Raw genomic sequence first — 21,810 nt, forward strand, 5'->3', positions numbered from 1 at the left:
CAGGAAGCTCCTGTTTCAAAGACAGCCCCAGCAGCCGGGCGTGGTGGCGCATGCTTGTAATCCCCGCGCTTGGGAGGCGGAGACAGGAGGATCGCGCAGGTTCGAAGCCAGCCGTGCTGGCGTAAGAGACACTGTTTCAAAAATATAAAATAGGTCTGGGAGTGTAGCCCGGAGGAAGGAGGGCTTCCAGGAACCCCAGTACCACCAAAAAAAAAAAAAAAAGACAGCCCCAGCTACTTAGTGAAGCCCTCTACAACTCAGTGAGACTCTGTTTCAAAATAAAGAACAAAAAGTAGGGTTGCAGCCACATGTGGTGGTGCAGGCTTGTAATCCCTGCGCTTGGGAGATGGAGAAAGGAGGATCGCGTTGGTTCGAAGCCAACCTTGCTGGCTTAAGAGACCCTGTTTCCAAATAAAAATATAAAATAGGTCTGGAAGTGTAGCCCGGAGGTAGAAGGGTTTCCAGGAACCCCAGTACCACCAAAAAAAAAAAAAAAAAAAAAAAAAAAAAAAAAATAGGGCTGGGGTGTAGCTTAAGGGTAGAATGCCCCTGGGTTCCAGTCGCAGTACTACAAAAAAATTAATTAACTTAATAAAATAAAATGCACAGAAATGCTCAGGGCCCAAGGTAGCAAAAACACAATCTGCAGAACTTTCAAGGTCCAGTTACTATTGTGGAGGTTGGCCATTTGAGTAAACAGAGTTCTTAGCAAATGGCACAGATGTTGGTTGGTATTAACCTGTTACTTACCAGTGAGGGAGGCTGAGGAGGGACTGGGGGTCCTGCTGGAAAGGACGTGTGGGCAGGAGCCACAGGGACTTCTCTGTGGGACTGTGGCCTCTGCTTACTTCACAGACGTTTAATGAGTGGAGAGGATTTAACTCTAAGGCCTGAAGCCACAGCCTACAGAAAATACTGAGCTTCAGAGAGGTGCTCTAACCACAGATCTGCCATCCTGCCCCTGGCACTGCCGCCAGCCACCTCTGATGAAGCAAGGCTCTGCTCTTCTGCCTCACACCACCAGTCTACCCCTCCTGAACCCGTTTCTTCGTCCCTCTGTAGCCTCTCATTCTTTGTCCTCAGAATAAACCCAGCGGGGGACCTGCACCCTCTCATCTGGCCGGCACAGCGGGGAGGGATGAGCGCGGGGAGCCCCACACCTGTCCCTGCTTTCAGCGCCCTACCTTGTTTCCTCCACAGGGAACTACGTGGTCACAGATCATGGCTCCTGTGTCCGAGCCTGCGGCCCTGACAGCTACGAGATGGAGGATGAGGGCGTCCGCAAGTGCAAGAAGTGTGAGGGGCCCTGCCGCAAAGGTAGGAGCGGCAAAGGTAGGTAGGAGCCGCAGAGGCTGCGCGTCCTCCCCGGCCTCCTGGAGGCCGCCTGTCTGACTCCTCTAAGGCCTGCTTTCTCTTGAGTGGAAGATAAAGCTGCCAAGCCAGGTTAGGCAGCAGGAGGGACAGAAGGTGTGCAGAGTCTCGGGGTACAGCGGGGTGCAGAGGTGGGCCTGCTGCTCTGGAGAGGTGTGGTGGACATGCACCGCAGCCCACACAGACCACAAAGAGAGTGAAGGCCAGCGAGGCCATGGCAAGCTCTCTGCTCACTGTTTAACCCCAAAGCCTGTGAGGGCCTGGTGTCCAGAGGCCTCTCTCTCTCAGTGTTTGTTGAATGAACGAACAGTGGCATGGTGGCCAGGGTCCCCTCTGCCCGCGGACCCCTGGTTCCTCTGAATTCAGCAGACATGACTGGAGTAAACACCTCTCTTATCTTCACAGTCTGTAACGGAATAGGAATTGGTGAGTTTAAAGACACTCTGTCCATAAACGCGACCAATATCAAACACTTCAGAAACTGCACGTCCATCAGTGGGGACCTCCATATCCTGCCGGTGGCGTTTAGAGGGTAAGTCACAGCAAAGTTGCTGGGCAGAGAAAAACAAAACCTGGTATCTCAAATGGCGGGGACTGGCTCCCACTCCTAACTCTGCCATCCATTTGTTTCAGGGACTCCTTCACGCGCACACCCCCTCTAGATCCAAACGAGCTGGACATCTTGAGAACCGTAAAGGAGATAACAGGTTCGTGCTGCCACCTGTTGAGGGTCTAGATGGGACATAAGCGCTTTGGACAGAGAATCTGGATCCCACTTTCCTCTCCCTTTGCATAGAAACATTCTACCACTAATGAATACGTCTGTGAGGCTTTTAAAAAAATATAGTTTCCCCCACATGCAAGGGGCAAACACTAAGCCCAGGCTGTGGCCATTCCATGTCAGCATGGACTTGCCAAACCCCCTGTTCTCCCCAGCTCAGCCCACCATTGTGATGGCCAGGAGCCCCATGGATAGACGGAGGGAGGGGCAAGTCCAGAGGTAGAGGGATTCTTCAGCCTCCTGAAGAAACTTAGAGCTTGTGGCCTGCATTGCTGTCCCGCTCCAATTTCTTCTCTGCAAAGGGAATAGTTAGGCCTGAATAACAAGGTTAAGGTTATCTTTGGACTGGGATTCAATAAGGAAACTGTTTAAAATCTGTCTTGATAGCAGCTGGATACTGGTGAAGCCACCATGGGTACCAGTCCTCTGGATGCGGGGGTGCTCTAGGAGGGAGGAGCAGCAAGAGGGGGCTGGCAAGGGATGCAGAATCCAGTGCAGCAGGCCAGGTGCCCGTTTTCACATTTCGCCCAGTCCATGTGTCTCACGCTCAGCAAAGAGGATGAAAGGATTCAATCCAACCAGCATTCCCTTTTGTTCTCCACGGGGCAGTCCCGTAAGAATCCTAAGATGACGCTTCCTCCAAGAAAAGGAATCCAAGGACTTTGTGTCTGAGTCCTCCTTCTGCCTTCTAGGGTTTCTGCTGATTCAGGCCTGGCCTGAAAACAGATCCGACCTCCATGCCTTTGAGAACCTGGAAACTATACGCGGCAGGACAAAGCAGCAGTAAGTCGACCTCAGCCAAAACCCCGCAGCTGCCATCTTGCTTTCCATCTTGAAGGAGAGCTTCAGAAACAGTGCAGGGAGTTCCCATCTGTCCTTCACCCAGCCTCCCTGCCGCTATCATCTCACACGAGCACGGTCAGGAATCAAGATGAAGACGTGGACGGTGTACAATGCCGTTAGATGAACTGCAGGCTAGTCGGAGTTCAGCAGGTTTCTTGTGAACACAGCTGCCCTGTCTTGGGGTTCACTTGGCGCTGCCCACACTGCATTTACCTCTCCTGTATCCCTAGTCTCCACCAACCTATACTAGTTTCTGTCCTTCCATGTCGTTTGTGGTCTTGGCATGGTAAAAGGAACTTGAATGATCATATCACCTTCAGACAAAGGGTTTCATCAGAGTAGGAACTGGATATTTAATCAATATAGAGTTCGGTACATGGTACTGCAAATTTCTGTACAATACATACATGGCAGGGTAGATCAGTAGGTGGGAGGATGGAGGGATGGATGGATGGATGGACAGACCTACAGCCTTTTAAGTGCATTTAAATGTTTCTGTAGTTAGTTAGAACATGTTCTTAATTTTCAGAAAATGAAAACACAGTACATAAGATAATATCATGAAGACATTTATTCATACCCACACTCACACCTGTCTGTCTTTGAAGGTAAAGATACTGAGTGGACAAGGAGCCGGCTTGTCCATGGCAGGGTTTAAAAACACTTGCAAGCCCAGAGTTGTTACTCCTTCCCATTATAGTGAGGCCGGTGCTCACTGGAAGACCCGAGTAGCTCAAAGGGCCGGGACGATAGAGTGGGGTGCTTAGAGATGCCCCATCCCTCACGTCTGTGTCCCCTCTTCACTTCAGCGGCCAGTTTTCCCTCGCGGTCGTGGGACTGAACATAACATCCCTGGGACTACGCTCTCTCAAGGAGATAAGTGATGGAGATGTGATCGTTTCTTCAAACGAAAACTTGTGCTACGCAAACACAATAAACTGGAAAAGGCTATTTGGGACTTCCAGTCAGAAAACCAAAATTACAAACAACAGAAGGGAAAAAGACTGTAGTAAGTTATTGGCATCCATGTCAACAGCGCAGTTTCTGCGGGCCAGATGCTGTTATATAGAATATTGAAGGACCATTCCCAAACACTTAAGTTGCTCTTCTTATTCTTTAAGATATATTAAAATTTATATATTCCTAATTGCGAAGGTATCATGCAAAATTATAAGAATTATTTCCAGGTTATTTTCAAGAAGTTTAGGCTATCAATTATTTGTTATTAAAAGAGCTAAATTGAGCATTTGTTATAGGACATCTTAGCCGATGTTGCTCTAAGCTTTTAACCTCTGTTGGCCACAGCTAGGTGCAGGCATGCACACACGCACGCGCACGCGCGCGCGCGCACACACACACACACACACACGAATGAGTGACACCACACCGCCACATCTCTGCGCTGGTTTAGCTCTGTAGGTCAGCCTTTGAAGCCGGTGAGAACCCCGACTGTTCAGGGAGACCCTGGACACTTGCAGAAGCAGGCCTGAGTTCCGATGCTGGCCTCGCCCTCCCCAGCTCTGGGAACTCAGTTCATCAGCTTAACTCTAAGATGCTCAAGACCCCTGCATAGATGGCAGGGATGACAAGCCCTATGCCACTCTGCTACCCAGGGGACTAGTTGACACACTGCGGCTGGAGCCACACACAGCAAGCCACCATGACCGTCCCTGCCTCCCCTTCACTGTAGCCTTTGTCCTCAAACCACACTGGGTCTGGTCCAGGTGCTGGGTCCCTGCAGGGATGGAGAGCTGTGGACAGCTTGGGGAGGCTCAAGGTGCAGTGCCTGCTGCTCCCCTGACACTCGCCCTGTCTTCCAGAGGCCAAGGGCCACATCTGCCACCGGCTCTGCTCCTCTGAGGGCTGCTGGGGCCCAGAGTCCAGAGACTGTTTGTCCTGCCGAAACGTCAGCCGGGGCCCGGAGTGTGTAGACAAGTGCAACATCCTGGAGGGGTGAGCTGCCCTACACCTCACTCTGATGGGCATGATTGTCAACTCCATTGATTCTTTTCCATCGTTGCTACTGTTGTCTTTGATGTTTGCTTGTATGTTTGTGTCTGGGCAAACTGTTCATCACAAAGCTGTGTCATCATTAAGCCAACCCAGCCTGATAATTTATAGGATTCCTTTTCCTAGAAATATCTTAGCCTTTTCAAAGTGGTGCAGGATTCCCAAGACAAATAGAATTGTTATGGTGGTTTGGGTGGTCAGGAGCACAGCCCTCAGCTCTTTCTCTGTGGACCATTCCTGGTGTGTTAGAATATACTAATAGAAGTCTGTTTCCCAGTGTGTTGTTGGTTTCTGTGCTCCCAAGTGCATATTAAACACCGAACAGCACAAATAGCTTTAAGTATAACCAGGAACAAGAAAAGAAACAATTTGTGTATGTTGAATTTTGTTTCAACCAACAAAAAGTACAGGCTACAGAAACTCTGAGAATCTCAATATTGATGTAAGACTTTGCTCCCCTGACACTCGCCCTGTCTTCCAGAGGCCAAGGGCCACATCTGCCACCGGCTCTGCTCCTCTGAGGGCTATGACAATGAATAAAAAGTCAAATTGAAAGATAGTTAGGCAGAAGCAATTAAAAAAAATAAAGAGAAAGGGAAGGTCTGGTGGAGAAGGACCAAAGGATCCATAGGTGACTGGAAGCAGTCTTCCTTCCTGTTTTACTGTTAGGCGAGGATCACAGCTTGGAGAAACATGCAGGTGCAGACCAAGTTCTGTTCTGTAGGGACCTTGAGCTGATGCACTCAGGAGCATTTGTGTGACTGATGGTGCTGCTTCTACATCAAGTAGAAACTCCAGGGTAACCCTGCCGCCACGTCCTTTCAGTTCCTGAGTCTTTTTTTAAGAGACAAAGTAATTAAGATAACCATATCCGTGGTTTGTGTCCTTTTGTGGGTGCAGAGGAATCATGTCCAGCAGCACCTGCTCCCTTTGAGTTCAGTACCCAGCCAGAAGACTGCAAGGACTCAGCTAATACAATCAGGGTATTATGTTAGTGGAGCGTCACAGTCCCAACTCTTTGACCTTGAGCTAAAATTATTTTGAGTATCTGGAAAAGGCAATTTGTGTTACTGATGCTGTCATAAGTGCCTGTGTGGACGCAGTGTGCCCAAGTTTGGCATGACCCGTTTCCATCTTCCTTCTCTCAGGGAGCCCAGGGAGTTTGTGGAGAATTCCAAGTGTATCCAGTGCCATCCGGAATGCCTGCCGCAGGACATGAACATAACATGCACGGGCCCGGTAAGGAGCCCTCTGCTCTTGCCCTGTCATCTGAGCTCGCCACCCAGAGCTGAGCCTCGCCTCCCAGGCCAGCACCCAAACACGTACACTCCCACCATTTCTTACCACAATGCAGCCAGGCTGCCACAGACTCAGCACACTGGCCATACTCCCCACTGTTTCTCACGCCCACCATTGTTGCCTTATCCTTTTAGACAGATATCAACAACTCCTATGTTTCTGTATGTTATTTGCTCTTAAAGTAGGGAAAGCTTCATACCAAGAAACTCAGTAGTCATATCAAGCAAAAGCAATCATAGACCTTATTTTATATTTTAGGAATTTCTGTGCCACTTGGCTTTTATTCTTCACTAATTTCTTAAGAAATTGTATTGTTTACATTCTTTTATTGACATATTTTAATTATACACGAGGGTTAGGTTCAAAGTGCTACAAACCCGCATGCCATAGCACTTGATATATTTTCCTCCACATTCCCCCCCCACTCCCCCTCTAAGAATGCGACCACCTTGTGACCCAGTCATACCATGCCTTAACATCTTGTCCCAGAACATTTTAAGTAAAAAGTGACTTCCATTCTGAAAGTAAACAGACATCCATGAGTATTTTCCCGCACATGGCGCAGGGACCGGGCGACTGTGTCAAGTGTGCAAACTTCATCGATGGCCCCCACTGTGTCAAGGCCTGCCCCGCCGGGATCATGGGGGAGAACAACACGCTGGTCTGGAAGTACGCAGACGCCAGCAGAGTCTGCCACCTGTGCCACCCCAATTGCACCTATGGGTAAGCGGCGAGAGGGTGGGCGGGGCTGACACCAAGGGCAGACACACGGAAAGAGGCCCAGGGCTAGAAGGAGCCCATATGAGGGACACAGTCAGAAACACCCTCTGCATGAACATGGAGACGAATTAATGCATGATAAATAGGTTAGCAAGCGCCACCCTGACAGACACACAGTGATTTTGGTGATCTGAGAGTCATTTACCACATTACCTTACGATTTAACAGAAAAGAAAAAGCTTCATGAAACAAATGCCAAAAAAAATAGAATAAGAAAAATGTGTATTTCTCTTTTGTTTCTTACAGATGTGTTGGGCCAGGTCTGGCGGGCTGTGCAAATGGGTACGTGTCCTAGCTTTGGGTCTGACAGACCTCGTCAGCCGGGGCAGGAGTCACGACTGCTGCCCTCCACCTGCAGTTTCCTACACCTCCTCCCTGCCACGGAGGGTCCCGCAGAAACTGCCCTGTGGGTTCCTCTCTCCTGCCCGAGGTGGACTTTGTTCTGCAGCGGACAGGGAGGGCCTGCCCCCAGAAGAGTGTTAAACAGTTCCCCTTAGTAGTATCTTCTCCTGGCTTTTCCTCTTTTCTCCCAGTCCATCCTATCACAAACCTGTGTTTGAAGGGCTTTTCTGTTGAATGACAAAGCTCTAGCTTGGGGCTACTTTTTCTCTGTTCTTTTCTTCCTTTTTATTTATTTTTTTCTTGGTGGCAGTAGGAATTGACCCCAGGGGCATTCTAACCTCTGAGCTACATCCCCAGACTTATTTCATTTCTTATTTGGAAACAGGATCTCACTAGGTTGCTGAGAGCCTCACTAAGTTGCTGAGGCTGTCCTTGAACCTGCAACCCTCCAGTCTCAGTGTCCTAAGTACTAGGATAACAAGTGCTTGCACCAACACACCTGGGTCTTTTCTTTCATTTTGAAATTCATTGTCTAAACAAAGAAGGAGAAACCCTAGAGGAGCAAATAAGGTGACCTAACTGAGGGGGTTGGAGGGGGGAAGAGGGAAATTCCCTATTGTCCATAATTCACAAGCATATCAAAGTCAGTCACTAAGCCAAACATGAGAAGGAGGGAGGTGAGAAGGAATGGGGTGGGAATTAGGAAAGCTAAATGAGTGATGTGTGCATGTATACCTCCACCGTCTTGTACCCCACTAAGATATATGGCTATATTGCACTAATAATATTTTTTTTAAAAAGCAAGTGGGCTTCCTCTAACACTTTGATGCTGATCAGTTTGCCATTTTTTGCTTGGTTTGTAGCAACGAGAAAAGCAAAAGACAAATTTCTGTTCAGATCATTAAGGAGCAGTATCATCAGTCAACACTGTGTTACAAAGCACTGGGGAGTCACACACACAACACCCATTTGCCATTTCTAAGAAGACACTAGCTGAGCTCCCACACCTCTGTCCTCTCTCCTCTCCTCACGTCTGCCCTCTCTCCTCTCACCTCTGCCCTCTCTCCTCTCACCTCTGCCCTCTCTCCGCTCACTGACTCCTCTGCCCCAGGGACTGTGGTAGTAGCTGCCCCATGGGACATGGATTGGGAGAAATGAGGCGGCTTCTTAGACGCAGCATCTCCTTCAGTTCCCAGACTCTTCCTGTCTCCACACTCTGGGCTCTGTGATCTAGTAGCGGGGCTCCCTTCCTTCACGTCTCCATTCTGAAACCAGATGGAGCCCTGCTTTATAGTATTCACTCTCTTTTAAGCTTTTCAGAATCACTGGCCTTTACCACTGTGGCTCCAGGGGAACTCATACTCCAGAACAAAGCATTCTGTCTTCCAGTGTCCCCTTTAGAGAGTGATAAGTCATTGACTCAAACTTTATTAATTTGGGATTTAGGATATAGCAGAGGAGATGATTTCTGTGCTCCTTGGAGAGAAAACTTTGTAAACTATCATTTTCATAAATTACATTTGACCCTCTTCAGAGATGTCAAGGATTCAGCACATGTTTTGTATGTGCAAATGATGCTGCTAATTACTCCTTGCAATTCTTTAACATTTCTACCTGGAAATAAAAATCAATTTGCCAGCAATTGAAATGGGATAGATACTTTAAAATAATAACTTAAAGCCAAGTGCAGTAATTTTAATGCCAGTTTTTTAATGCCAGTTCTTGAGAGGCTGAGACAGGAGGATCACAAGTTCAAAGCCAACCTTAGGAACTTAGCCTGTTTCAAAATAAAAATAATGCTGGAGGTGTAGCTCAGAGGTAGAATGCCTCTGGGTTCAATTCTCAGTAACTAACACACACACACACACACACACACACACACACACACACACACACACACACAAATAACTTCACCCCAGCACCTAAAAAAAATTATTTTGTAAAGATGGTAAATTCAAAGTTACCAATATTAGTGATTCATCTCCTTTCTCCAGTGAGCTTGACTGAGTCTTCCCTCTCCCCGAAATGGGACATGGCTCTGGAGAGGTCCGAGACTCATGTTCTCTCAGTATCTGAGGCTTCCTGAGGACGATGCTCACAGTGCCGAGGATGGCTTTTATGCCTTAATCCTTTTGTTTTATAGCTTTCATCTGACTTGCTCAGAAAGCAGTTCCCAAAGCAATGGGTCCCACCTTGGAAGCTAGGAACCCCACGGGGCTCTCAAGGCTCCTAGAAGGCATCTTAGATGCTCTTAGAACAAAATATACATTCCTATAGAAAGCATTATTGATGCCTGAATCATTTTTATTAAATATTTTCAAAGTTAATACATTAAAAATAATCAGATGAAGAGGTCCAGATGGATCTCCATTTAAGAAATGAAAAAGGGGAGCCAGCTGGGAAGAGAGATGCTGAGGATGTTGGAGACAGCCCTAGAACCAAGCCAGCTCTCTCCTCCCCATAGAAGCGATCCAGCACCCCACATTCTGGGATATTTTTAAATAATGCTACTGTGTCCGAAGGTACAGGGAATGTGTAAAATGCCAAGGTCAGGGGCTGCTCCGTCAGCAAACACCACCCTCTCTGTCTCTCGCCTCATCCTAGACCCAAGATCCCATCCATCGCCACAGGAATTGTGGGTGGCCTCTTCTTTCTGGTGCTGGTGGGCCTTGGGATTGGCCTCTTCATGCGAAGGCGCCACATTGTCCGGAAGCGCACGCTGCGTCGACTGCTGCAGGAGAGAGAGGTGAGCTCACAGCCCCAGCTGCCTTGGGGGAAAGCTCCCGCAAGAGCCCCACTACTCCTGAGAGGGAAAAGAGCCTTGCTTTGAGAACTTGTAATGTGCAGTTCTGTGTTTTAGACATTGTCTTAGTTAGTTTTCCATCACTATAACAAACACCTGAAATAACAAACTTATAAAGAAAAAAGGTTTATTTGGGTTCATAGTCATAGAGCTCCCAGTCCATGATCAGTTGACTGCTTTCCTTGGGTGTGGGATGGCACATCACGGCAGGAGTGTGGGAAGAACAAAACCATTCACCTCGTGCCAGGAAGTGAGAAAGGGAGGAAGGAGAGCCACACCCCCCAGTGTCAGGAAGACCTCCTACTAAGCCTTGTTTCCAAAGATTCCACCACGGTCCAGTAGACACGGGCTGGGGACCAAGCTGCCAACACCTGGTCCTTTGAGGACACTTCTCATAACCACAGCATATTCATAATCGCATTACTATAGATTATGTGTCACTAGGGAAGAATCTGAAAACATCTCTAAATGTCCAGTTTCCCTCGCCTGGTTACCTATCTGTGCTTCTGTCTGATGAAAAGTAACTGTTTCTAGACTAAGTCCTGCAAGGGCTCACAAGGTGAGCAGAGGCCCAAGACACAGAGCTTGTGGGTAGGACAAGACTTGTGGGAATGGATTCCAGAAAGGCTCCTCACTGGCCCTGCGTCTGGCACAGGGTAGAGGCCGCGGCTCCTCTTGGCACCAGGGCACTGTGCATTACGGGCCCACTGGGGCCTCTCAAGTGTTCTGGTCTGGATCAGTGGCATAGAGGTAGCATAGCATAAATGCAGTGAGGCCGTTCTGCTGCCGGCACCTGTGCCTGCTCTCGTGGGTTGATCAGCTCTTGGGAAGGTGTCCACTCCTCCTCCTGAGCCCTCGCCCGTCCTTGGAGCCCCTGGCCGACACCCGGTGCCCCTTCCCCTTTACAGCTCGTGGAGCCACTCACACCCAGTGGAGAAGCTCCCAACCAAGCCCTCCTGCGGGTCCTGAAGGAGACAGAGTTCAAGAAACTGAAGGTGCTGGGCTCAGGGGCCTTTGGCACTGTGTACAAGGTAACATTATGGGGTCAGGTATACCCGGCTTAGGGGTCACCACACCCTCTCGTTCTGTGTGGGCATGCCCTCTCCTCCTGGGCAAGTGACCAGTCTCATTCTCACTAACTGGCATCGCCTTTGAGAGGAAGCTTTTTATAACTGAAGAACAAATGACTGGTCCTAGGAGGCCAGAGGCATTTTATAGAAGATGTCCCTGGCCTTGTGTGTGTGGTAAGTTGTGGCTTGGGCTGGGGGACAGCGGGTAAAGACATACAAATCTGTCTGCCACTGCAGGGAGCATCAGGGTCAATCTAGGTGAAAATGGGCTCTTGCTAATACATTTGCACCAAGCCCACTTTGGTTGAACCTGGACCTAGAAGCTCAGAGGCAGGACTAGGTGATCCATGCTGGCCTTACCACTGGCACTGACAAAGCATTTTAATCTAAAATGTTGCTAAAATCATTCTGACCCATGTACTTAAAGAGCTATTGAAATATCAAGAGGTCCAGCAGGGGTGGCCTTGAGGGAGGCTGTGGTCCTCCCTCCCTTCAGGACCGTGTCCAGCACAGGTGGCTTTGCAGCCCAGAGCTGTATCTCTGTCCTCCCTTCAAAACTACATGCCTGGTGTTATATCTTCCAGTTAATATCTTCCTTTGTCTTCATCCCAGGGACTCTGGATTCCGGAAGGCGAGAAAGTTAAAATTCCTGTGGCTATCAAAGAATTGAGGGAAGCCACATCTCCCAAAGCCAACAAGGAAATCCTGGATGTGAGTTTCTGCTGTGTTCGGCCGTTGTCCTGGGCCTGGCTCAGTGGCCACCTCTCCTGGTGTCTGGCACTTGCCGGTTACCTTTAGACTTCTCTATCCCCTCACTCTAAATGTCCACTTTCCGTCCCACTATCATGGATGTAACTCCCTCCTCTTCTGGAGAAACCTCTTTTGCTCTATGACACGCCCACCAGAGGATAGACGTCCACCCTCCCTGGGTACCTGCCAGGAATGTCACAGTTTACCTGGCATTAGAGAAACATTCAATAGCTTTTAGAAACTTTCTCAGTTTCATAAGGCTGGGTAGGAGCAAATCCCTTCATTATTTATGAACTTGAAACTTGGGTTCAGTTTGCTCAGCTAAATTATCTTTGGAATGGCTTTTATTAATGGTGCCTAGGACTAGCAAGATGTCTGCTCTCTCAGCCGGTGCCCACCTCTGTGCTTTCTCCCCAAATAACTTAAATGTTACCCTCCCATGGAGGCTGACTGCTTTGTCCTGGAGGAGGTCTTGGGTTGGGCTTGGCTTTCCCTTCTGTTGAGCCTGCCCCCACCTCACACTGGTGCTGTGTCCTGTGAGGGAGGACAGGACAGAGTCCACATAAGCTCAGCCTGTGCTTGTCCTAGGACAGGGACAGTGAGAGAGGAGACAGAGGGGCCACACACTGGGTTAAGAAAGCAAAGAAGGGAAAGGGCTGCTGGTTACTGAAAAAATGTAAGCAATGTAGTGATCTTACGGCCAAGGACCGAGGCCAGATGGTATTACCCCAGATCCTTTCCGACCCACAGACTGCATAGTAAGCAAAGCAAACATGAGCCTTTAAAAATGTGTCTAGACACTATGAATTTTCCAGTGGAAAAACGCTCTCCTTGTTCATTTTCTCTGGGCATCTTTCCTTTTATTACGGTAGGGAACCTTATGCTGGGAGACTCTTGAATGAAAGATAATGTGTTAATGCAGCATGATAGAAAACCTCACATGTTGTTGACATACTTATCAAGCACAATTATCTTTCCTTTTAATGGTTTACAAATCAGTGTTGAAGCCTGTTAGCATAACGTCAAGTCCTGTTAACCACAGAAACATAAATAGACAAGGACTTGTGGAGTCTTTCTACTTACAACAGTCCCCTACCTATACTGTTAAAAAGAAAATCCTACTCCACATTTGCTTCCTTAATTCATCTTTCTCTTATTCAAGGCATTCTAACAAGGTACGCAAAATGATGTTGAAATAAGGATTTCAACAACTATTTATAATGTACAGCAAGGGCAGTGTGGAAATACTCTAAACAATAGCTGTCTATTGGGAAGGAAGGAGCTTTCACTGAAGTGTCTTCCTCCCTTTCCAGGACCTTGGAGTTGGAGGAATTGTGCTTTTCTTGGGTGGAGATGAGGTAGAAGAGGGTGAGTTCAGGCTTAATGGTGATCGCACTTAACACCTGCAGGGTTAGGGTTAGGGTTAAGGGTTAAGGGTTAGAGGTTCGAGGTTAGGGGTTAGGGGTTGGGGTTAAGGGTTAAGGGTTGGGGCCTACTTGCTCATCCTCTCTCCTGGTGCTCTGTTTTTCTCCCTCCACGCTTTGCTTTCTCCCCATCCCTGTTTCCTTGTTTCTTCATTCTTGTCATCCCTGTTATCTCCTGGAACACCAGATGTTATGGCTACAGCCATGGAATGATAAACCTGAGACTGTCTCTTTTGCTTGCCATGCACATATCATCCCATGGGTGCCCCATGCTGAGGCTAAAGAGCCTCCTCATCAAAGCAGAGATCTAGAAAGAGGTTGCTGCTGCTAAAGGAAGCAAAATCTAAGGATGCTAAGGCCAGTCTCCACAGCATCCTAAATAGCACATCAGTTCAGGGACAGCACAGCCCACCAGCCAGTATGTTCCTTTGAACATTAGCATGCACTTGTACCTGATTCTAACCCAATATGCTGTGGCCCAGCCACAAGCATAACCTTGTTTTATGTGGCTGCCAGAGGCTTAGCTAACTGGTAAAGTTTTAAAACCACTGGGGCAGTTTAAAGTTGAATGACATCCTTTCCCTGTTCATAAAATAGTTCAGGAATGAGGGAGGTAGGACACAAGGAAGGGCCCACAGCTCATGTCAGCAAGGAGGAGAAAACAATAGGTGTTCAAGGTCTCTGAAGCCTGGGACGACCCTGTGCTGGCACGCCAGGGTGTCCAGGGCGAGCCCTGCCCGCAGGCAGCTGGTGCAGGGATTGTTGTGGAATACCAAACATATTTGCTGTGGGTCACGGTGCACCCTCACAGTTTCCAAGCTAAACAGGGAGGAACAAAGCTCACTTTAATTTCTGCGCACACGGAGCAGGCATGTGACCACGTCTTGCAGCGTGAGTGCCTGTGCGTGTGGGGGCGGGGGGCAGACCTGGTTCTGTTGGCCTGTCAGGCCTTTGCAGCACTGGGACCTGGCAGGGCTCCAGGCTCTGCGTGGCCTGACACCTGGCCCGGTTCCAGGTCGGTTTCTCTCAGGCCCACAGCATATGGGCTGCTCGGTCTGCTCTGCCTCAGAGACTTTCCTCCTCTGTAACACGAATGCAGTGTGTGGCCAATCTCAACCGATCTCGAGAAAACAGGAACAGCCAAAGGACTGCTCAGGTGTTGTGGTCGTACGGCTTCCCAGGCACGGGCGAGGGGCAGGATTTGTGCTTTGCTGGCAGACACACGGCCTATTCATTTTTCCATAGACTTTCAAGTTTAAATTTAGGGGAGGCAATGGAAAGGGAATTAGGTGCAAAACAGATTTATACGGGTGCTGCGTATGCGTGTGTGTGTGTGTGTGTGTGTGTGTGTGTGTGTGTGTGCACTCCAAAAGCTCAGTGCTGATAGGCACCAGCAGCCGTGGTGAGGTGGTGCCCATGAATTGAGAGTCCCCAGGCTTAGAAGACTTCGGGGGCCCACTCTATGCAGCCTCCAGTTGAGCTGGCCTTCAGTTTTCTGGGGCTCCGTTTCCTCCTTTGACTGTAACCACCTCAGATGAAACGTACGTGCCAGAGGACTGCTCTTCAGCTTTTTATTTTTTTCTTTAGCTTTTTATTTTTAATTTTTATTTGATTTGATTTTACGGGTCTGGGGATGAAACCCAGAGGCTTTTGACCTCCGAGATACACCCCCTGCCCTATTATTTTTTATTCTTTATTTGGAAACAGGGTCTCACTGAGTTGCAGAGGGCCTCACTAAGTAGCTGAGGCTATCCAGGAAACTCTATCCTCCGGTCTCAGCCTCCCGAATGCTGGGATTATAAGCATGCACCACCACGCTCAGCTCTTCAGCTTTTTATAAAGGAGCACTTTTTCATGACTAAGGGCTGTTTTCAATGTCCACTGAGTCTGTGGGTATTGACATCTACTCTTCTCTCTAATGCTGTGACACTAAGTTTATAATGAGAAAGGAAAAGATATGTCCTGCATGAAAGCAGAGACAGTAAATGCTGAGAACCACATCCCTGCATGCTCGGTAGAGAACCAGTGCTGCATCTGGGAGCATGGTCCCTCCCTCCTGGAACTGGCTGGTAGGATGTTTCTAAATTCACAGGTATGCAGGCTGGCTTAGGGCAAGGGCTCCACTGCACGGTTTGCTGGAGCAGACAGTGGGCCGGCTCCCTGCCTCGCACCCCAGGCCTGGCCGGCTCATGACTTGCCTCCCACAAGCTCCCAGCAGTCCTGAGACCTGCAACATGTGGGAAGTTTAGGGCCAGATCTGCTCTGTCTGTGGAGAAGGACAAGGGGCTCATCCTCCAAGAAGTCCTAGAGGAAAGGGAGAAATAGGGGCTTTGGACAGAGATCTTGCCATGGAGGAGGCCAGCAGGACATCAGACAGTGGGGCTTTCCCAAGAACAGTGAGGATCCAGGGGGAGCCAAGAGAGTGGTGTGATCATATTTGCATTTAAGTATATATGGCTGGGGGCATATGGTTCAGTGGCAGAGTATATACCAAGCATGCAGACACCCCTGGGTTTAATCTCCAGCACCACAAAAAATTTATAAATGCATGCATGTACACACACACACATACACACACATACACACACGATAAACCACAGGATAAACCAATCGTAAGTGTGTACATGTATGCATGTGTGTGTGTGTGTGCAGAGAGGGATGCTTCTCCCCCATCATCACCACACTTACCTCCTGTCTTCAGTCCAGCCTCCCTGTACCTGAGCACCCCAGCTTTTGCCCAGGGCATGTGCACCTGTGTAAAGAGAAAGAAAGTCCCCAAAGTCCCCAAGTCCCCCCAGGACACAGCAACATTGAGACACTGAAGGAGCCTGTGCGCTCGCTCACGCTGTCTCTCTCTCTGTCAGTCTCAGTCTCTCTCTTTCTCCCTCTCCTCTCCTCTCCTCTCCTCTTCTTTCTCTCTCTCTCTCTCTCTCTCTCTCTCTCTCTCTCTCTCTCTCTCTCTCTCTCTCTCGCAGCCCGTGTGGTCTCTTTCACATCCCGATGAAAGGTCACTACTGTTTATACTTTAAGGGAAAGAGAATTTATGGGTGGAAATCGAGGATTCCCCAATTCTCAGTCAGACAGAAGAGAAGGCCCATTGTGTGTATGTAAATAAATGCAGCTCCCGTGGCCTGCACTTGCAGGTATGAAGTCTGTGTTCATGGTCCATCAAAGACTCGCCTGGGCAGCTGGCCTGACTCTGGGCCGGGCAGGTCCCTCCCTGACTAGGGACAGGGGAGGCAGTGCAGAACCCCTCAGAGGGAGATGGGCCTGGGCAGGGGTCTGCGGACCCTGCAGAGTGAGCCTCTCTGTTTCAGAGGCTGCAGCTGGTACCCCCAGAGCTCCTTGCGGGGGCCTATGGCCGGGCTCCCTGGAGCCCTCTGCTGCCCACTGCACAGCCAGGGCCAGATATGTTCTGTCTGTGGAGAAGGATGGCATTCCTGCAGCCTGCCTGCAGTCTCAGCGGCCTAGCCCTCAGGCCTCACCTTGGGCCTCTGTGGCACCAGTGGTTTCAGAGTAAGTGTGTCTGCACCCAGGGCCCTGGCACACCCCAGCCTTGAGGCCAGCTCTTCTAGGGAGTATACCCACAGTTCCCAGACTCGGGACATCAGGATTTCTGGCATTCCAGCCTCCCCCAACCCTCTGCCAGGGACAAACACAGCCTGAATATGCCCAGTGGAGTCCTTCCCGGGACATTCCCTGGAGGCTACGTCTTCCCCAAGACGTAGCTTTCCACAGCTGTGTAGAGTTCCTGACACCTGGGGTGTGCAGACCAGGGCCCCACCGTCAGTACGTATGCTGGAACTCAACACCGCTCATGCTCTTCTCCTGGGAAGGGGCCTGTCTGATGTGCCCTCTCTCCCCCAGGAAGCCTACGTGATGGCCAGCGTGGACAACCCCCACGTGTGCCGCCTGCTGGGGATCTGCCTCACCTCCACCGTCCAGCTCATCACGCAGCTCATGCCCTTTGGCTGCCTGCTGGACTACGTCCGGGAGCACAAGGACAATATCGGCTCGCAGTACCTCCTCAATTGGTGTGTGCAGATCGCCAAGGTGAGCGAGAGCCCACCCACCGCCTTCGCAGGGCCCTGGGCAGTGGACGCAGCTGCTCCCGGCACTGCGCCTGCTAGTCTTCCAGGAGCGAGCCTATTGTGAACGAAAGGAGGGCTGTCAGGAGGACTCAGAAGCCAACCCTGAGCCCTCAGGGCCTGTCCTGGAAAGATTTGCAGCATTAGGAGCCAGTGTGCACAGGCTTGGCTTTGTTTTGGACTAAATTGAATGGACCTTTTGAGTCAGTGCCTGACCCTCCTGCCCACTGTTTTGTGTGTGCTCAGCACGGTGTGGTGTTCTGGGGCTTGTCTCTCTAGAGAGTGTTTTGGTAAAAGGTGATCTGTGATGGAGGAGGGCCGCTTCCTCTAGAGCAAGGCAGATCAAGGCTGGGAGGATGGCTCCAGAGATGGTGGGGCAGGGCCGGTGCCATGGTGGGAAGCTGTGGCAGGTGTGAAGAGGCTCTCAGGGGCTGCAGCAGGTGCCATGGCAGGAAGCCTGGGTGCTGGGCTGGTGTGAGGAGGCCAGCACATGCCAGGTGGTGCTCCTGCCCTATGGCAGGTCTCCCAGGATGTCCCCATGGACAGACTTGCTCCAGGGCCCAGACGGGGAAAGGAGCACCTCTGTCTGTCTCTGCCGTGGAGTCGTGTTCTGACACCTGTCTCCTGGGTGGTAGGGCTGAGAGCAGGGTCCGTGAGTCACTTGCCGCAGGTGCCAGGACACACCTGGTACCCACTCCCTGTCCCTTCTCTTTCTCCTTCCCATTGGCTGAACTATGCAAGATGTGGCCTTGCTGTAGATCTGCATCAACCTCTCTTTGTCAGTGCAGCATCTCTGCTGTGCATCTTCTGCTGTGCAAGAACTTTACGCTCTGTGTCATCCTTCTTACTGCTGTGATGGGACATCTGACCCACAACTGAGGCAAGGAAAGGCTTATTTGGGCTCATGGTTCAGTCCATGGTCAGCTGACCATAGCACAGAAACATCATGGCAGCAGGTGTGGAAAGGACAGCTTTCTGGAAGCCTGAGTTTGTTTCTAGGGCCTGGAGGTTTCAAGATAGGTTTCTAATTATTACTCCAAATTACTATCCGATATTTAAAGCCACTGTTGTGATGCACTTTGCTTAGCTTTTGTTTGATTTGAAGTCCTTCCACAATAGGAACAGTTAGCTCTTTGTATGTGATATATTTGCTTTTTTAATTCACAAAAGAAACCTTATTCTGCTCTGTTTGAATAGCCAGAGTGGTAAAGTATCTGTCCCTGGAGGGACAGAAAAGGAATGGTTTCCTAAACCATAAAGACTTGCTTGGGGGGTCAGTGACAATTTATCTTGAGTATTCAACCATTTTTTCTTTTTACAAGTTTGAGGTGAAACCACCCAGAAACACTTGGTGGCCGGCCAGAAGCTAAACCCTCAGTGTTTTCAAAGTGGAATTTATTGACTTGCAAGCACCCTGGATTGAGTCACAGAGACATGGTCCGTCTTGAGGGAATTTGTAAATGTTGATGGGAGAGCTGGCCACTGCTGTGAAAATTCATTGTCCTGATTGAGATAATCATGTCACACCAGCAGGAGGGAAAAGAAGAGAGAGGCGGCCCAGGGAAGAAATTAGGACTTGTAGACTGTGAGAGTACCCTGTTATCTGTGGTGAGCGTGGGCTCCATCCCCCATGTGGGAACCCAGTCGCAGGGTGCAGAGAGGCTGCCTGCTCCTCAGTCAGAAGTGAGTCTCCCAACCTCCTGATTGCTGAGGCCAAAGCTAGTGCTCCCTCACTAAGACACTGAGTGAGTCGGTTCCCCTCTGGTGCAGAGACCAGCTAGTAAGCCCCAAAGTATACCAAGGTCACATCACAAAATAATGCCATGAAATGCACTAATCTAGAAGGTCGGAGCAAGGCTTATGCACCACGCCGGCCCAGGAAGCTCTCCACAGCACACTATCGTAGAGTCCGGCTGGCAATCATCTGTGCAGACCAGAACACCTCTAAGTGCTTCTCCAGGCTCTTGGACAATAAGGCTTTTCATGTCAATCAAATTAAGATCTCACCGAATTGAGTTTGCAGACAAATTCTGACCTGACTACAACAAATGATACCAGTTTAAGACCCTTGAACTGGACCACGTATAATAAGCTCAAGGCTACTGGGAAAGAAAGCTCAGGAAAAAAACTGGTTTATGGATGTCCTTCTGTGACCAAAATTTTATGTAGACACCAAACTACACTTAGTTCAATCCAAGAGATAAAACTTAACCTGGATATATATTTTTAAAAGTCAATCCAAAGGATTCATTTTTCAAGTATATGAGGTATTTAATCTCATCCATGTTCATTTGAAAAAGCTCCAGGGAGCATACCTTGGTGACAAGTATCAGTGTGGGTGAGCTGCTAAGAGGAAATGGGATAAATATTGCTGAGTCAGTCCCCGGGCACCTTGTCCAGAGCAGGGAAGGAAGGTAACTCCACTCTGAAGTTTCAGAACATCCCAGGCCACCTATATTTACTTCTAGGTGCTAGGTCATGGAGACCATGTTGTCAAGTTACACAGGAATCCCCTCTTACCTAGGCATACAGTTGAGACCCCAGGAGACCCTACAGATGCTGGTGTTTTTCTATACACACATATACCTATATCATAGTTTAACTTATAAATTAAGGCATAGTAAGAGAGTAATGGTAACTAATAATAAAAGTTATAGGGTTACAGAGAAACTGGCAGGCTTCCATTTTGTAACTGTGGCTTAGGTCTCCATTTTATGACTTTTGTACATGTGTCTGTAGGTTCCACTCCAGGAGGCACTGGTTTTCTGTTTCTCTTTTTGTAAAATCTACCTGGTGGGAACTAGCTACCTGGATTCCATTGCAGAAGCCAATGGAGGGCAGGCAGAGCACAGGGAATAAGAGGCTGAGCAGCTGTGCAGAGTGAATCATCTTTCTGAGTTACTTTTGATATCATGAAGGTTTTTATGCAGCACCCCTAAAGTCTGTTTCTAACAATACACCTATAATAGCTTAACTTAAACATTAAGCCACAGTAAGAGATTAATAATAACTAAGATAGAACAATAATAAAATAGAGCAACTTAACAATATACTGTGATAGTTGCATGAATGTGGACTTTCTCTCAAAATACAGTACCCCCCTTTATCTCCACATACCCATAATTTAAAATATTTTAATTGCTCATTTCTGGAACTTTCCATTTAAAAGTTTTGGATTGTGGCTGGCTGTGGATAACTGCAACCACAAAAAGTAGAACTGGATGGGGGGGACGAGTGTGCCACTGCGTAACAGGGGGGGGGGGCAAAGTCGTGCTGGATGAAGAACTGGGACAAGCACTGCCATCCCTTGGCTGACAGGTCTGCAGTGGCCGGTTCTCCATGGTGTCAGATGTGCCACCTCCACTCAGGTCCCAGGTGGGCCTGGCCTGCCCCAGCCAGACCTGGTTTCAAAACAGGACTGAGCTGATGGTTCAAAGTGCAGCCCACTCCCCTGGCCATGCTGGGCCCAAGGAGAGCCCTGGGAGCCCGCGGGCCTCCAGAGCACAGCCTTGTAGAGAGCTGGCACAGTACAGTGAGCGGTGACAGGCCCACCACTGGCCCAGCCATCTGACACTCCCGCTTCTTGGAGTATCTTCTAAGTGTGTTCTTGCATCCATCCACAGAAGATTACAGCTACACATAATGAACCTAAGAGATCACGCCACACCATGTCCCTCAGAAACTGAACGTTGCATAAGACAACTTAAAGCAGCATCAGCAGCTTTTAGACATGTTTGCAGTGTTACATCCTGAGCATTTACTGCCAGTGTTAAGCATCATATGAAGCCAATAGAAGCTTCTTGTCTACCCATATTTGTCCACCCGCGAGGGAAGCTGGCTCCTCCAGAGCCAGCAGTGCCGCCACAGGGAGTGTCATGGGTCAGAGCAGGAGACCTTGGGGAAGAGGCCAGCCATCCCTAGGGTCACGGCAAGGACCAGGTCAGTGGTCAAGAGCCAGGAGCAAAGACAGCGATGGGCAAGCCTGGTTGTGGCTCTCTGCAGCGCCTAGCACTCCACAAAACAAGCGGTGTTGTGGCCCCATCCTGGTGGGTCAGCCAGGGGTGCAGACTGGATGATTTCAGGAGTGGGTGAGGGGTGTCCTGCCAGGCACCAACCGCAGCCCCAGTGTGTATGAGCTTCTCTGTAGAGGGGAAACTGAGTCAGGAGACCTTTAAGTAACTTGGGGTAGTCCAGGATGTTTGAACACCTGGGATCTGACACAGACAGCCTCGCTGCTCACAAGCCCACA

At 49.4% G+C, this 21,810-nt stretch overlaps 1 protein-coding gene across 2 annotated transcripts in view; it reads left to right on the plus strand.

Moving 5' to 3' along the window:
* EGFR (epidermal growth factor receptor) overlaps positions 1 to 21,810 on the plus strand; it is a gene marked incomplete at both ends in the record, with an annotated part of 149,717 nt that overhangs the window by 109,305 nt on the left and 18,602 nt on the right. For both annotated transcript variants that reach the window (XM_080700855.1, XM_080700856.1), the window contains 13 exons: positions 1,201 to 1,317; positions 1,777 to 1,903; positions 2,005 to 2,078; positions 2,845 to 2,935; positions 3,805 to 4,004; positions 4,816 to 4,948; positions 6,154 to 6,244; positions 6,870 to 7,027; positions 7,331 to 7,366; positions 10,031 to 10,172; positions 11,138 to 11,260; positions 11,912 to 12,010; positions 17,341 to 17,526. In XM_080700855.1, the coding sequence (XP_080556981.1) occupies positions 1,201 to 1,317; positions 1,777 to 1,903; positions 2,005 to 2,078; positions 2,845 to 2,935; positions 3,805 to 4,004; positions 4,816 to 4,948; positions 6,154 to 6,244; positions 6,870 to 7,027; positions 7,331 to 7,366; positions 10,031 to 10,172; positions 11,138 to 11,260; positions 11,912 to 12,010; positions 17,341 to 17,526 (1,577 nt within the window). The remainder of the gene's footprint in view (positions 1 to 1,200; positions 1,318 to 1,776; positions 1,904 to 2,004; positions 2,079 to 2,844; positions 2,936 to 3,804; positions 4,005 to 4,815; positions 4,949 to 6,153; positions 6,245 to 6,869; positions 7,028 to 7,330; positions 7,367 to 10,030; positions 10,173 to 11,137; positions 11,261 to 11,911; positions 12,011 to 17,340; positions 17,527 to 21,810) is intronic.

This window comes from Muscardinus avellanarius (assembly GCF_963383645.1).
Source record: "Muscardinus avellanarius genome assembly, chromosome: 9".
Lineage (NCBI taxonomy): Eukaryota > Metazoa > Chordata > Mammalia > Rodentia > Gliridae > Muscardinus > Muscardinus avellanarius.